The sequence below is a fragment of the Pteropus vampyrus genome, unplaced genomic scaffold (genome assembly GCF_000151845.1).
Source record: "Pteropus vampyrus isolate Shadow unplaced genomic scaffold, Pvam_2.0 Scaffold537, whole genome shotgun sequence".
In the NCBI taxonomy this organism is placed as follows: domain Eukaryota; kingdom Metazoa; phylum Chordata; class Mammalia; order Chiroptera; family Pteropodidae; genus Pteropus; species Pteropus vampyrus.
Genome location: NW_011889318.1, coordinates 311,551 through 325,962, shown reverse-complemented (window position 1 = coordinate 325,962; position 14,412 = coordinate 311,551). Strand labels below are relative to the sequence as shown.

At 36.7% G+C, this 14,412-nt stretch overlaps 1 protein-coding gene and 1 pseudogene across 1 annotated transcript; one reads left to right on the top strand and one right to left on the bottom strand.

Annotated features, from left to right (window-relative positions):
- Positions 1 to 1,338: 1,338 nt before the first annotated feature.
- SMIM10L1 (small integral membrane protein 10 like 1) lies at positions 1,339 to 3,979 on the bottom strand. Its single transcript, XM_011383691.2, has one exon. It carries the CDS (start codon positions 3,498 to 3,500, stop codon positions 3,294 to 3,296), a length of 207 nt encoding a protein of 68 aa, XP_011381993.1. The 5' UTR covers positions 3,501 to 3,979; the 3' UTR covers positions 1,339 to 3,293.
- Positions 3,980 to 13,000: 9,021 nt separating this feature from the next.
- Positions 13,001 to 13,922, top strand: LOC105307999 (annotated as a pseudogene).
- Positions 13,923 to 14,412: the final 490 nt, after the last annotated feature.

The window sequence follows — 14,412 nt, the reverse complement described above, 5'->3', positions numbered from 1 at the left end:
TCTTTATTTCTTTTATTGATTAATGACTATTTGTAGAAAAAACAACTAATTTGGCATTCATTCAATACTTATCTGCTTAGCATTAGGCACTGCTCTAGGCTGGGAACAGAGCAACAAGTGAACAAAATTTTTGGCTTCGTGGATGTTACCTGAAAGGATGTCATGATGAATAAAATTACTTGTAAATTAGAATAAGTGGTTAGTCAGGGCAAAAATATTGTTTTCTCTCCTGGGAAACTTCATCGAGTTGTATCATGTGAGATAAAAAAATACACATCTAGGTTTACAAGCAATTGTGAAAAATATTAAAAATGTTAAATCATGGAGCTTTCATGCAGTTCCTACTATGTATTTGCTGATACTACACGATACTACATTTGCTGATATTCAATAGAATACAGTATCTTCCCTCACAGAGCTTCCAGTCTAGTTGCAGGAAATGATAAGTCTGCTAAAGTGCCTTAGTTTCTTCAGTGTAACAAAAGACTGACGTGGAGAAAAGGTTGAAGGCACATGTTCATACAGCCACAAATTTGAAGCATCCCTGTTTATCACCATTCACATTCTTTTATCCTACAAAGGGACATTAGTGCCTCTAGAGAATAGTGATGCCCGCCATTTGTAAGTCTCTTGGCATGACTGAATTATCTCATGGATCAAATTACATTTCTGATAGACTACAATGTTTTAGTTTCTGCCTCTATCACAGCAATATATAATTATTAAGGGAAGATATTATAGAAACCTGTCTTCTCGAATATAAAAAAAAAACACCCTGATAATTAATGCATAATTAGGCAAAAATAAGACAGCCTATGAAAGTGGCATAGGTTGATCTTAACACAACCCTTAGATGGGATAAAAGAAATGAACTTTAATCTGGTCAGTGGAATCTGGGAAAAACTTAATGGAAAAAGTGACATCTAAGCATAGCCTTAAAATACAGGCAGAGTAACCATGGGGGTGGGGAGGAAGTGGGGTAGGAAAGGCAGAAGAAAGTTTAAGTAGAGAGAGGTAGAGGAGGATGCGCTCAACAGTTTGGCTGGAGACCGAGGAATAAAAGGCAGGAAGAACAATTACTCACAAACCAGATTTGATGCTGGAGGGGGCACTTATTTTACAATCCTAGAATATACTTGTTTGTTGGATACAATTAGTGGAAATATAGAACACTGCAAATAGTTTAAAGTTTTACCTTGACAAATAATGACCCGTTTTGGCTCAAATGTCTTACCTAAAATCTTCTTGGGAGTCTCTTCCCCTCACCCCTAGGGTCAGTACCCTATGTATCTCCTTTAGGCCTGAAACATTCCACTGGAAAAGCAGGAAGCCCATGAGTGAGTTTTAAGTTTTATTTACATGTTAATGAGATATTGTTATAACAAATACTGTATATTATGCATATATCAAGCACTAAAGCAGGCTAGTTTTTTAATTCTCAGATTGACCAATTAAGGTGGGTGTTTTACTCTCATTTAATAGTTGAGGAAACAAAGGTTTTGGCAGATTAATGGACTCACCTAAGACCACAAAATTACAGTTTGTATTTTAAGAGAGATCTGCCTGATTTAAGAAGTCAATTCTTTTACTCTGGTGGCTCTTAACCAGAGGTGTACATTTCAACTAAATGAGCAATTTTAAAAATAAAATTTATTTCATTTTTAATCAAAGAAATAAATTAAAGATCTGCCTGATTTAAGAAGTCAATTCTTTTACTCCGGTGGCTCTTAACCAGTGGTGTACATTTCAACTACCTGAGCAATTTTAAAAATAAAATTTATTTCATTTTTAATCAAATGAATAAATATATATATAGTTAAGAAAAATCAAAACAATATTGTTATATTGGTAGTGGAAAACAGCAATCCTCTATCTTTTCTCTACCCATCCCCGATTTTTTCTCAGATAACCACTTAAAACTTTTAGCTTTCTTATTGTTTTTCTGAATTACATGTTCAATACTGTTTTGACTCTTCTATACTAGATCTTGACTGATTCACCATTACACACATCTCTCTCCTCTCAAGCCCCTCAATGTGGTTTACATAATCATTTCTTGTTAAATCCATACTTAGTGTTTACATAATTATGACTGACTTTATATGACTAGTATTATTCACAGTTGAGGTATTCAGTATAGTTCTTGAAATTTTTATTTTTCCTAGGGTTAATTTCAACTTCCTTTGGTTAATTTTTAAAAAATCTACAGACTAATAATTCATCTTCAGACTCTGGAAAACTAAAAAATTTTGACTATATATCTGAACACACCAGGTAGTCTGTTTTTCTAAGATATTTCACCACACTCTGCATATTTAGGCATTTCTTGTTGACTTCCTGTTCTTCTCTACTTTCTTCTCTCTTTAATATAGTTATAGTTATTTTAGCAACTTACGGCTACTCTTTAAATGTCTTTGTGCTTCAACATGAAACTATCTTTCAACTTTGTAAGGACACACGCTATCACTCCATTTATCTTCTCCTCCCCTGCAACGTCCCCACCTGAAATCTGTATTTCAACATATAAAGAGTGATAATATTCTTTGTAACCATAATTGTGTTCTCTTAAAAGAAAGAGACCATAAACAACATTTACATTAATTATTATTTAAATGTTATTCATTAAAAAGCCAAGCTTTCTGCTATAGTTGGATTTCTCTTTAGCTTCAAGGTCGCTACTCACAAGGAACACTAAAATAGAGCCCATTTTCTCACACTCTAACTCTGTTCAAAATCCTGCAGCATTTTACGTTGTTCTGTATTAGGATGCTTTTCCTGTAGCTTTTTTCCCCCAATGAAAATTTCCGATTGTCACTGTTTTCTCTGGTGGAATGTGCCTTCCACATCACATCCTCAAGATCTTCAGTTTCTTATTCAACGTCTTGTTTACAATCCAATTCAATATTCTCGAAATTTATGAACTTATTTTAATTTGGACCATGGGCTTGTTTTACATATTTTTTTTCCTGAAAATTTAGGAGCTTTCCTTTTCTATAATGCATCCTATCAGTCCTGTTTTTGTTGTAAGGGCTCAGCTTCTTAAATATTGTCGTGAGCCTTAATTAAATTCTTCGCTGTTCCCGGCAAACTGCGTATTTTCTCTCATTAGTCACCGTGGGCTTCCCGCGACCGTCCCAGGAGAGCGGCTAAGAGCGGAGAGCGCAGCCACGCAGGGAAGCTCGCGCACTCTCGCGAGACTGCGGAGGTTCTCGTTCGTAGCTCCGCTTGGCCGCCGGGCTGCTTGGAAGCCCACCATTGTGCTGGCCCGGGAAGCCGTCAGCGTGATCACGGCTCTAAATGTGTACCTGCAAGCGGATGTTGAGGATCACGGAGCCCGCGACGTAGAAGTACGGAAAATTCATGCGCAGCTGCCAGGCCAGCTCAAAGAAGGCGAGCAGGGTGCGGGAGAGCCCCTTGCAGAATACCCCGTAGGAGCTGGGGGCCGCAGCCGGGCTCGAAACCCCGAGGGTCCAGGAAGAGGGAGCCGCCGCGATGGCCATGGACTCGGCGTTGCCGCTCGCCCAGCGCTTGGTGTCGAGAGTCGCCGCAGGCCCCGCAGATCCCGCAGACCCCCACCGACGGCCAGGATGGGGAGGGGCGGGAGCACTAAGCGACCACAGTGCTCACGCCCGCGCCTCTGCTGCAGCCCCTTCCTCCCCAGCGGCGCTCAAGCACTGGCAGCCGCTGGCGCTCCGCCCCTTCCTGTCTGCTGCTCTTAAAGATAGCATTTAGAGTTTAAACACGTGGTAGATGCAGAACGGGTTATTTATATATGTCATGCACGTTATTTCATATAACATACATGGACAGTTATACAGATATTGTAATTTTCATTTTAAAATGAAGAAAAGCTTAAGGGAAAATACAGAAAAGAAGTATGTTAAGAATGAGTAGTATAAAAAAATATTCCTGTTCTCTCATTGGACTTTCTTATAGTCTAAAATCTGTATCCGAAATAGAATCTTTTCTGGATGTCTAGAAATAAATATAAGCATTTATAATTATATAATTTGCAATGTATAATTTCACAATTTTATAATAAATCGGATGCATTTTTTAATGTGCTGAATGCCACCTGAGGATGTAGACAAACTATTGGACAATTCTTCAAGAATTGTCCATAAGTACTGCTTATCACTTACTGTTGTTTACCGAACTTTGCTTTTAAGTGAGAAAAACTTAAAAAGTAGGGTAATTCTGGGGGTGGGAGAACTGACTGATGACCAAAAGGCAAAATTTCCTATCTGCAAGATATTTTTGTCTTTTTTTATTTTTAGAACCCAACAATATTTATTTCCTTCTTTCCCTTCCTTCCTTCCTTCCTTCCTTCCTTCCTTCCTTCCTTCCTTCCTTCCTTCCTTCCTTCCTTCCTTTTCCTTCCTTCCTTCCTCCCTTCTTCCCTCCTTCTTTCTTTCCTTCCTTTCTTCCTACCTACCTTCTTTCCACCAGAGGTGAACTTCCCATAGTAAGATCTGAAACCTATAAGGTGTAAGTTGTGTTCTAATGCTCTATTCTGTTTTTATATTTCATGTTTCCCCTGAAGAGCATTAATGACATATTTTTGTTAACGTTAGCATTTGAAATTATAAGGAAACATTCCCTTACTTTGACCTAGAGAGTGTTTTTAAAGGTATGTGGATGGATATAGTAATATTACAGAGAAAAGTAAAAAATGGAAGATGTAATCTAAAGATTCAAATCAAGGCCATTCTATCAGAAAATATTTTAAAGATAGTTTTTAAAGATAGTATTCTTTCATAAGTTTAACTCATCCTCTCAGAAAACTTTTTTGCCATAGTCTATGTCTAGTGAATTACCCTGGGTATATGACAAAACCAAAATAGAGTATTATTATGTATTTATGTAATTAAGCTTTTGATATCTTTTATACTTTGTCAATACACACATCCTTTCATGCAGTATTGAATATTTTTATGGCATCTTGACCTAATAAAATAATCAGAAACATCAGATTTTTAAAAATGGAACCAAATAAGGTATAGTTTGATTAGTTATAGAAACTGGCATTTTTTTTTATTTTTAGGTCTTCATATAGCAAATAGTAGTTAATTTTTTTCCCCCTCAATCATGAACAGGCAGCATTAGAAGAAACAGACAACATCCTTACTCCTCCTTAGATAATAATAATTATGATTTTAATCATAGTAACTGCTGACATACTTTGAGCTTATACTATATGTAAGGCATTTATTTAAGGATAAGCATTATTCTAATTAAGTCTCAAAACAATTCTTTCCTCAAAGTAGTTATTATTTGTCTCTGTTTAATAGATATAAAATTTAGAGGTGTAGATGGCTAAACTAACTTAAAGGCTAGCACAGTTGTACCTGAGGGGGGAAAAAGCTAAACGGATAAAGTTAAAGAATATATTTTTACTAAGAGATGAAACACGAGAGTTCAAAACAAAGTAAACAAAACCAAAGAGAAAACCATGGCCAAACGGGAATTTTTTTTGAAATGCGAGATCCACAATTTATTTTTAAGAATAGATTTATATTTTTAAAATAGGACGTGTATACATATGACTAAACAGCATTGCTGATACAGACCAAGTCTATATTGATAAGCTTCTGTGATCTGTTTAACATGCTGAGAGTAGAACTGGTGCAGGCAGACAGAGTAAGAATAAATAATAGTGCTTTGGGGGGAGCAGTAGTGATTGATAGGGTTGGTAACAAAGGAGTCTTATCATCAACACTATAGCAGCAACTCCCCAGTACTGATATGTGCAAAGTTCCAGAGCTCCGTGACAGAAATGGCCCATCCCATCCGAAGAGGTTCCCAACTCGCTGGCAACAGCAGGTTGTAGATGAACTCAGGCATTGTGGGCACAGGGATGGAGGGACTGGACCCACAGAAAAACTTGGAAGAAATGAGTTCAGGCAAGCATATGTATTTATATATACATACCCTCACAGAGGGCATTGGTTTAACCATAGTTGTAAATACGTATTCTGCCCAAATTCACATGTCGAATCCCTAATTCCCAATACCTTAGAATATGACTATCTGGAGATGGAACTTTTGAGAAGGTATTTAAGTTAAAATGCTGTTATGGTGGGCCCTAATCTTCTATGACAGGTATCCTTATAAGAAGAGATTAGGACACAGACAACCCAAAGAGTATAAACTAAGTGAGGACACAGTGAGAATGTGGCCATCCTGTAAGCCAAGGAGAGAGGCCTCTGAAAAAAGCAAGCTTGCCAACACCTTCTTCTTGGACTTCTTGCCTAGAGAATTATGAGAAAATAAATTTCTGTTTTTTTAAGTCACCAAGTCTATATTTTGTTATGGCAGTGCTAGTGGGCTAATAGAGTGCCCTGTCTTAATCTAAGGGAAGGTAGCTGCCATATTGTGAGCTGCCCCATGGAGAGGACTGCATGGCAAGAAACTCATTCTTTGGCCAACAGCCAGTGAATATCTGAAGGGCCAACAGCATTGGCCCCCAGTTGATCCTTGAGATGACCGCAACCCTAGTTGATTCTTTGATTTCAGCCCATGAGAGAACTTGAGCCAAAGGTCTAGCTAAGCTGTGCCCAGATTCCTGACCCATAGGAATAGATACATGTTGTTTTAGGCTGTCAAGCTTTGGGGGGTAATTTATTATGCAACAATACATAATAAAATGGAGACAGATGTCACAGTGTGTGCTTATTGGTCAGGTTTGAAGCAGAGAAGCAGAACCACTAGGATTTATTACTGGAATTACCATATACGATTGTGGGGGCTGGCTAGACAGTCGCTGCAGGACTGTCTAATGTTCAAACCCAAAGTCAATAGGCTGGCAATTAGGAAGGGAAGACTGGGTGCACTGGAAGCTCACAAGCATGAGTTCGATCCTGACAAGGATGGACTGAATCATGTCTGTTCTTGTTGCTGCTGACCTAGGTGACGAGCGTATCCTGCAGAAGCCTGGGCCATTTGTCACGAAGCTGAACATACACAGCTGGCCCAAGAGTTACAGAAATTGAAGCTGATCCAGAGAGGAGAGAGTAATTGCAGGCAGAGCTACTGCTTTATGTCAATGAGGTGGATCAGCAGATCAGCAACAAAGTGAGTACTGACATCCCAAGTGTAGCGATGTTTTACATGTTTCCTTTCCTTCTGCTACTTGGCTTCCTTTAATCTCAGGGAAGGCCCAGTCCCTCTTTAAAGGCCCAGTTCCTGCTTCTACCTGACTAAATCCGGCTCTGCCTGAATAAATTCCCTTCTGATTAAATCTACTGAGTTGAGACCTTAATTATATCTGAGAAATCCTTTCCAGCAGCACTTCAGTGTTTGTATGGGTAACCGGGAAAAGGTGTGAGTATGCTACAAAATGACTGTTGCTCCCCTTCTGTTCTCCTGAGAGAATAGCCTTTGTAGGACACTTTAAGCGAGAACATACAGTAAGGGGAATTCTAGAGAATGTAGTTCATCCTAGCTTATGTGGCACATCAAAAAGCATTTCAGTGGCTTTTATAATTTCAAGGGAGGCTGGGAAAATATTTCAATGTGTTTTTCTAAAGTGAGAGGTCTAATAAAGAATGGTTCCAGGAGCAGGATTCAGTTCCTGGGTGACTGAAATAATAATAATTGTGCAATATAGTTTGTTTTTTCACTCCAACATTCACTCTTTACTCCACATTTAAAATTTACAAAAAATCCCTGCTTTCAGCCAACAAAAGAAACTACCCCTCAGCATATTAGGTGTCAATTTTGCATTGCAAGTCACCTCTGGACTTAGTAGCTTAAAACAGCAATAATCACTGTCATCACTCATGATTCTTAAGAGTCAGGAATTCAGGAATGACTCAGTTTGGTGGTTCTGGCTCTGAATCTCTCATGAGGTTGCAATCAATAATGGTTGGGGCATCTTGAAGGCTTTTTCCGGTGCCTGCACAAGGAAGGCTCAAATTGCTAGGGACTTGAAGATTTAGTCATCTCAATTCTACTTATATTTGGTTTCTCTACATGGTTACTCCAGCGTTGTGACTCAAGACTCCAAAGGCAGATGAAGAAGGATCAACTTTTCAACCAGTCTGGGAAATTACCCAGAGTCACTACTATGACATACGATTTACTAAAATGAATCACTACAGCCCATATTTAAGGTTAGGGAAATTAGACTCCACCTATTTATGTAAGCCGAGTCAAAGCATTTGGTCAAATTTCCAACCACCAAACTTGTAGATCCAAAAATATGTTCACTTTTCCAATTTCATCCTGATCCAAATCCATGATCTCTGGACAATGCCCCCAATTCTTCCATTATTTTCATTATGATTCCATAATTTACAATCTACAGACTGAACTGTACAACGAATGATCACCAATCTATTCTACATGAAATAAAGGGAAAAAGAAAAAGGAGAACATGGAAAGTAGTAAAAATGTATACCTAAATATTTTACTTAGAGTAATGACCAAATAGCTCCAATAGGACCAACAATTCCACAGATATTACCTATAAACTAGATAAAATACAAAACCCCCAACTATTTGGATACACTGGAGAATAACCCAAGCAGGCAGACATCGGAAAAAAGTCAACACGTGGAAGAAAGGAAACAGCAGGGGATGCGTTTCCTGTTTTCATGGTTGGTCCCAGTTTGCACCATGCCAGATGGCTAAAACTTCAGTAGAAAACCCATAGACTTACTGGATTGAAGAAACAGAGGACAGAGTTCAGGGTAACAAAAGCAGCAGGAGGTCACAGGTAAATCTGAGAAAGGAAAAGGTCTGAGAAGGGTAACCCCAACTTCTGAGTATGAACTGGTCCAAATCTTTCACTGAACAGCATGCCATGCCTGTGTGGGGCAGATTCCAAGCAAGTCAGCTAAAATAACTGGACTGAGATTTCAGCTCTCATCAATCACAGTGAAGACAGAGATAGAAGACTTATTACTATAGGACAAAATTATTCCTTTTTTTCCTGAAAGCCGAAAGCACATTTTATTACCTTACCTAAAGTCACAATCCTTGTCCGCTCTTGTTCCTAGTATGGTGCCAACTGCTTTTATTAATTACAGTTTTTAATCAAAGTAACTAACTTCTCTTTCACAGAGAAAATGGAAAGTTAAGTAATTGAGGACTATTAAACATTACTATTGTAACAGACCCCCAAAGTTCTCAAGCCCATATATTACAACTTTCTACAGTCATACACATTCCTTTTCAACTTACTTAAATTAAAACAAAAAACGCTTATGTATGTTAAGATGATCCAAAGAAACAGCTGCTCTATAAAATAGAAATATAAAAATAAAAGTTATATGTATATAAAAATTATATTTGGTGACCACATTTTATTATTCTATCTTACCTAGAAATGATCCAATGATTTTCCACTGTCACTCAATTTAGCATTAGTCTAGGGACTTAAATTTAATTAAGAATCTTAGAAATTAAATTTAAGCTGATTTACCACAGAAAACAATTACTGTTTTTTTAACTTTTATTAATTTTTTTATGAGATATTGATTAATAAAATTATATAGATTTCAAGTGTACAATTTGGTAATGTGTCATATGCATATTGCATTGTGTGTTTACCATTCAAAATGAATTGCTTTGCAGAATATTTCATAATTTTTATTCAATTTATTTGAACACAAATTTTTACTTTTTTGGTATTTTAAGTTTATGTGAACATAATGTTAGCTTACCTTATCAGTAAACCAGCATAAGAATTTTAGTAATTTTGAATAACACCCCCAAATTTTATAAAAATGAAACATTCCACAGAGATAAAGTCAGGGAAAAACATATGCTTGTCTTCAAATTAAAAGTATTAAGCCAGTCTGATTTGTCGAAGCAATCATTTTGATTCTATATGCCTGATTTCTTACAGAAAAATGCTCCTGAATTAGCAGTTTCTGTCAGAAAGGTTTTAATTTTTTAAGGACAAGCATGTTTAAAGTAATAGAAGTTCAGTTTCTTTACTTTCTGACAACTCTGTGTTAGTTTTTTTCTAAGTGTTTCTTAAACCCTATAAAGCACTCAGAGCTCCTTTGTTGTGAGACATTATAATCTATTTTATTAATATTTTCCAGGAGAAGACAAAGATTTTGTAGTCACAATAAAAGGCAAAGGCTTTTGTCAATTAAAGAAAAATAAACAGAGAACTTGCTTTTGTACAGCTTTAGCCTTAGTGCAGAATAGATATAGGTCACACAAATTCCCTAGTGCAAATATAAAAGCACCATATTCCATTACAGAACTAGTATAGTCTTGCACAAACAGACAAATAGACAAACAAAAGACTAACGAACCAAATTTTTCACTTGATGGAGAATAGAATTTTCTCTGCCAAATAGACCAAAAAACAAATTCCCATTTGATGCCGTTGTATTCATTTACTGTTGCTGTGTAACAGATTACCACAAATTTAATGGCTTAAACAAAGAAACACACATTTCTTTTTGCATAATTTTTGAGAGCTCAAGAGTCTGGGCAAGGCTTAGCTGTGTTCTCTGCTTTGGAGTCTCACCAAGCTGCAGTCGAAGTCTAGATTAGACTGCAATCTCCTCTGCAGCCTTGACTGGGGGAAGAATCCACTTCCCAGCTCACTCACATGCTTGGCAGTTTCATTTTCTTGCAGCCCTCTTCATAGGCACTTCATGACATGGCTGCTTGTTTCTTATGGCCAGCGAGAGTTTCTCACTCAAGGGAGGCCCAGCCACTCTTTTAAAAGACTTACCCGAAACCGTCAGGCCCACGAAGCACAATCTCCCTTTCAATGAACTCAAAATGAGTTGATTTGGTGTATGAATTATCTGCAAAATCCTTCATGCTTGCCATGTTCTGTAGGCTAGAGGTAGTCACGGGCCCTGCCCACACTAAAGGAGAGAGAATTGTACACGGTGTGAACATCAGGGAGCAGTCATTATGGGGAGCAAAATTTTCAGTTTTAATACATTTTAATTTATTAGTTTATTACTTTTATGAATCATGCTTTTGGTGTTGTGTCTAAGAGGTCTGCCTAACTCAAGTTTAGAAAACTTTTCTCTGTTTTCTTTTAAAGTGTTTAGTTTTTCCTCTTACGTTTAGGTCTGTGATTAATTTTGAGTTAATTTTGTGTATGATATGAAGTAAGGGTCTAAACTCATCCTTACGAATGTGGATATCTAATTGTCTCAACTTTATTGTTGAAAAAAAATAAAAAATAATCTCCTCGTTGACTGCTTTTATATTTTTTTTGAAATCATTTGACCGTGAATGTAAGTGTTAATCTGGACTTCCAACTGCGTTTAATTGATATGTACATCAGTCTTCACAAAGAGTACCACACTAACTTGATTAATGCAATCTGGGAGTCAGCTTTGATATCATGAACTGTAATCCTTCAATTTTGTTCTTAAAAAAATTATTTTGGCTATTCTGGGCGTTTTGCATTTTCATATACATGTTAAGAATGGTTTTTCATTCACTGCTGGGATTGAACAGAGACTGCACTGAATATATAGATCATCTCTTTACTGAAAAGACTCTCCTTGTTCCAGATCTCAATTCAGTTGGTCCTCCTTGCATAGTTCTTTGGTTTAGAATATAATTTTTGGCAATTTGTTCCCTTTATCTTTGTTGTAGGAGGAAATCTGGCTTTTTTTTTCAACTGCTACGTTGTACTCACAAGTGGAAAATCTCCCAGGTTAACTTTAAAGTAGCAAATAACACAGGATCTGACAAATAACCATCCTCCATGCCTGCTTGGTCTGTGCCAGACATGCACAATTGAAAGCACTCTACACAGATAGCATACTTATTCCTCACAAAGTCCACCCAAACAGGATATCATTGTTGTGTGATATTTTACTGATAAGGCAGAGAGTAGCTTTATAAGAGAGTCTCTAAGTTCACCAAAGCAGAGAATCTTGAGTTTTCCATCCTGGCAGTCTAGCTCTAAGGTCCTCCTCTAAAAACAATTGTGATATTAACTGAATAAAACCCAAGGGTAGAGGCTGATTTTTAACATCTAGTAATCTTTTAAAAAGTTAAGTAGTCAAAAGTGAATTAAACAGAAAGATAAAACCAAATATTCATAAACAGAAGTCTGGACTATGCAATGAAAAATAAGAGTTTCTTTTGATGTGCCCAAAAATATGTATAAAATTACTATTTTAATTAAATATTAATATTTAAATATTAAACACAAAGGAGAAACTTTATCAAAGACCCAAGCATGAGATATGTTTAATAGCTGTTAATAATGTGTTGAAAAGTCTGCATGGGAGAAAAGCAGTATTTAAACATAGATGACCTCCTGATACTGATTTTACATGTTGGAAACTATAGGAAAATAATTTCATCTCTGAGATGTAAGTGTATTCACGTGTGTGTTTGTGTGTGTTTGTATGTGTGCGTGCTTATGAGCTTGTAGACAGTAATGTTATACATAAGTATTAGTTATCAGCATCTAGCTTTTAGAATGTATTGGTTTTCCCAGGGTTCCCAAGAAAATCTTGGATGGTTTTGATAAGAAAAAGTTGAATTCTGGCACTAAAAAAAAAAAAAATCCATAGTGATGATGATCCTACTTATGACCAAGCTCCAGAAAAAAGTTTAGACATTCACTGTATGTTCAAAGTATGGGATTTTTGAATTTTACTAACAAACAACTAATGTTGCTGAATACAAATTATGGAGTTAAACAAAGAAAAAGAATACAAAACAAGATGTTTTGATTTGCATACTAGCAAATGAGAATTCGGCTTTCACATCCACATCAGTTATGAAATATTTCAGCCCATAGCAGGGACACGCTGAAGGAATAGGAGTCACTGTGCTTTTAGGCAATAACGATGTTTTCATAAAGACAGCATTGAACTCATCAATTAGCATACCCTGACGCTTTCCTGCTAGACATTAGTCACAGAATTGAAAAGAAACAAGAACTTTACTGCAAACTCAGAAATGAGCTGCACATAAAACTTAAGGTCAGAATATTAAAGGAATCACGACCAGTGATATTAGACTCAGCCATTTTTTTTTCTTTTTAGACATGATAAGTTTACTAATTATGAGCATTCTTTCCATCTTTGTAATAGCAGAATTTGTTCTAGGAAATTTTGCCAATGGCTTCCTAGCACTGGTGAACTGTATCAACTGGGTCAAGGGACAAAAGATCTCCTTAGCTGATGGAATTCTCACTGCTCTGGCGGTCTCCAGAATGGGTTTGCTCTGGGCATTAGTAATAAATTGGTATGCAACTGTGTTTAATCCAGCTTTATATAGCTCAGAAGTAAAAATTATTGTCTATATGATCTGTACAGTAAGCAACCATTTTAGTGTCTGGCTTACAACTAGCCTCAGCATACTTTTTTTGCTCAAGATAGCCAATTTCTCCAGCCTTATATTTCTTCACCTAAAGTGGAAAGTTAAAAGAGTAATTCTCATGATACTGTTTGAGACTTTGGTCTTCTTGGTTTTTCATCTTGCAGTTGTAAACATAGATGAAAATATGCAAATGAATGAATGTGAAGGAAACATCACCTGGAATACCAAATCGAGGGACATGGTGCACATTTCAAATATGACTGTATTTATGCTTGTGAACTTCGTACCCTTTACTATGTCCCTGATTGATGGCTTTGCAGCTGCTAATCTTTTCCCTGAGGAAACATCTCAAAAAGATGTAGCTCAGTGGCAAAAGATCCCAAGATCCCAGGACTGAGGTCCACATAAGAGCCATTCAAACTGTGATCACCTTTCTCTTGCTTCTTGCTATTTACTTCCTGACTCCGATCTTCTCAGTTTGGAATTCTAATATGATGAGGAACAAAACAGATTTCCTGCTTTTCAGAGTTCTTGAAATCCTCTCAATAAACCACTCATTTATCCTGATTTGGGGAAACAAGAAGCTAAGATAGGCCTTTCTGTCATTTCTGTAGCAGCTGAGGTGCTGGCTGAAAGAAAGGAAGTAAGCAGGGCATCATGTGTGTTCTGGCAGAAAACAAACTGATGGAGTCTGTAATGTTTTATATTTCTGCTTTTCCTAATGTGTATATAATTGGGTAAGGTTTACCTAGAAAATCTTTTACCTAAGTTTATCACAAAAATATACATGTGTATATGTTTATGAAAAATACAAGGATGATTATATGGTTACCATATGTTTTTTTAGGTAAGCAATCTAATTTTACAAGATAGTGTAAGAAATTCCTCAGAATTATGAAGCCGTGAGTATTTCACATACATAGTCTATGTTATCATCTTGGAATTGAAAAATTTACAATCTATATTTATGCACTTTAAAGGATTGACAACTCATCTAAAAAATTATTGCTATTTTCTATTGTAATTAGTACCACACATGTGTACCATAGTGTGTTTAGATTTTATTATTTGAACGTCCAGTCTTCTGGGTGCTAAGGATATTCAATTCTAGATCACGTATTGAGAGTCTACGGCCAT

What these genes read in the sequence shown, in the direction of transcription:
- SMIM10L1 (XM_011383691.2), bottom strand. Translation starts at nt 3,500, where the DNA reads ATGGCCATCGCGGCGGCTCCCTCTTCCTGGACCCTCGGGGTTTCGAGC.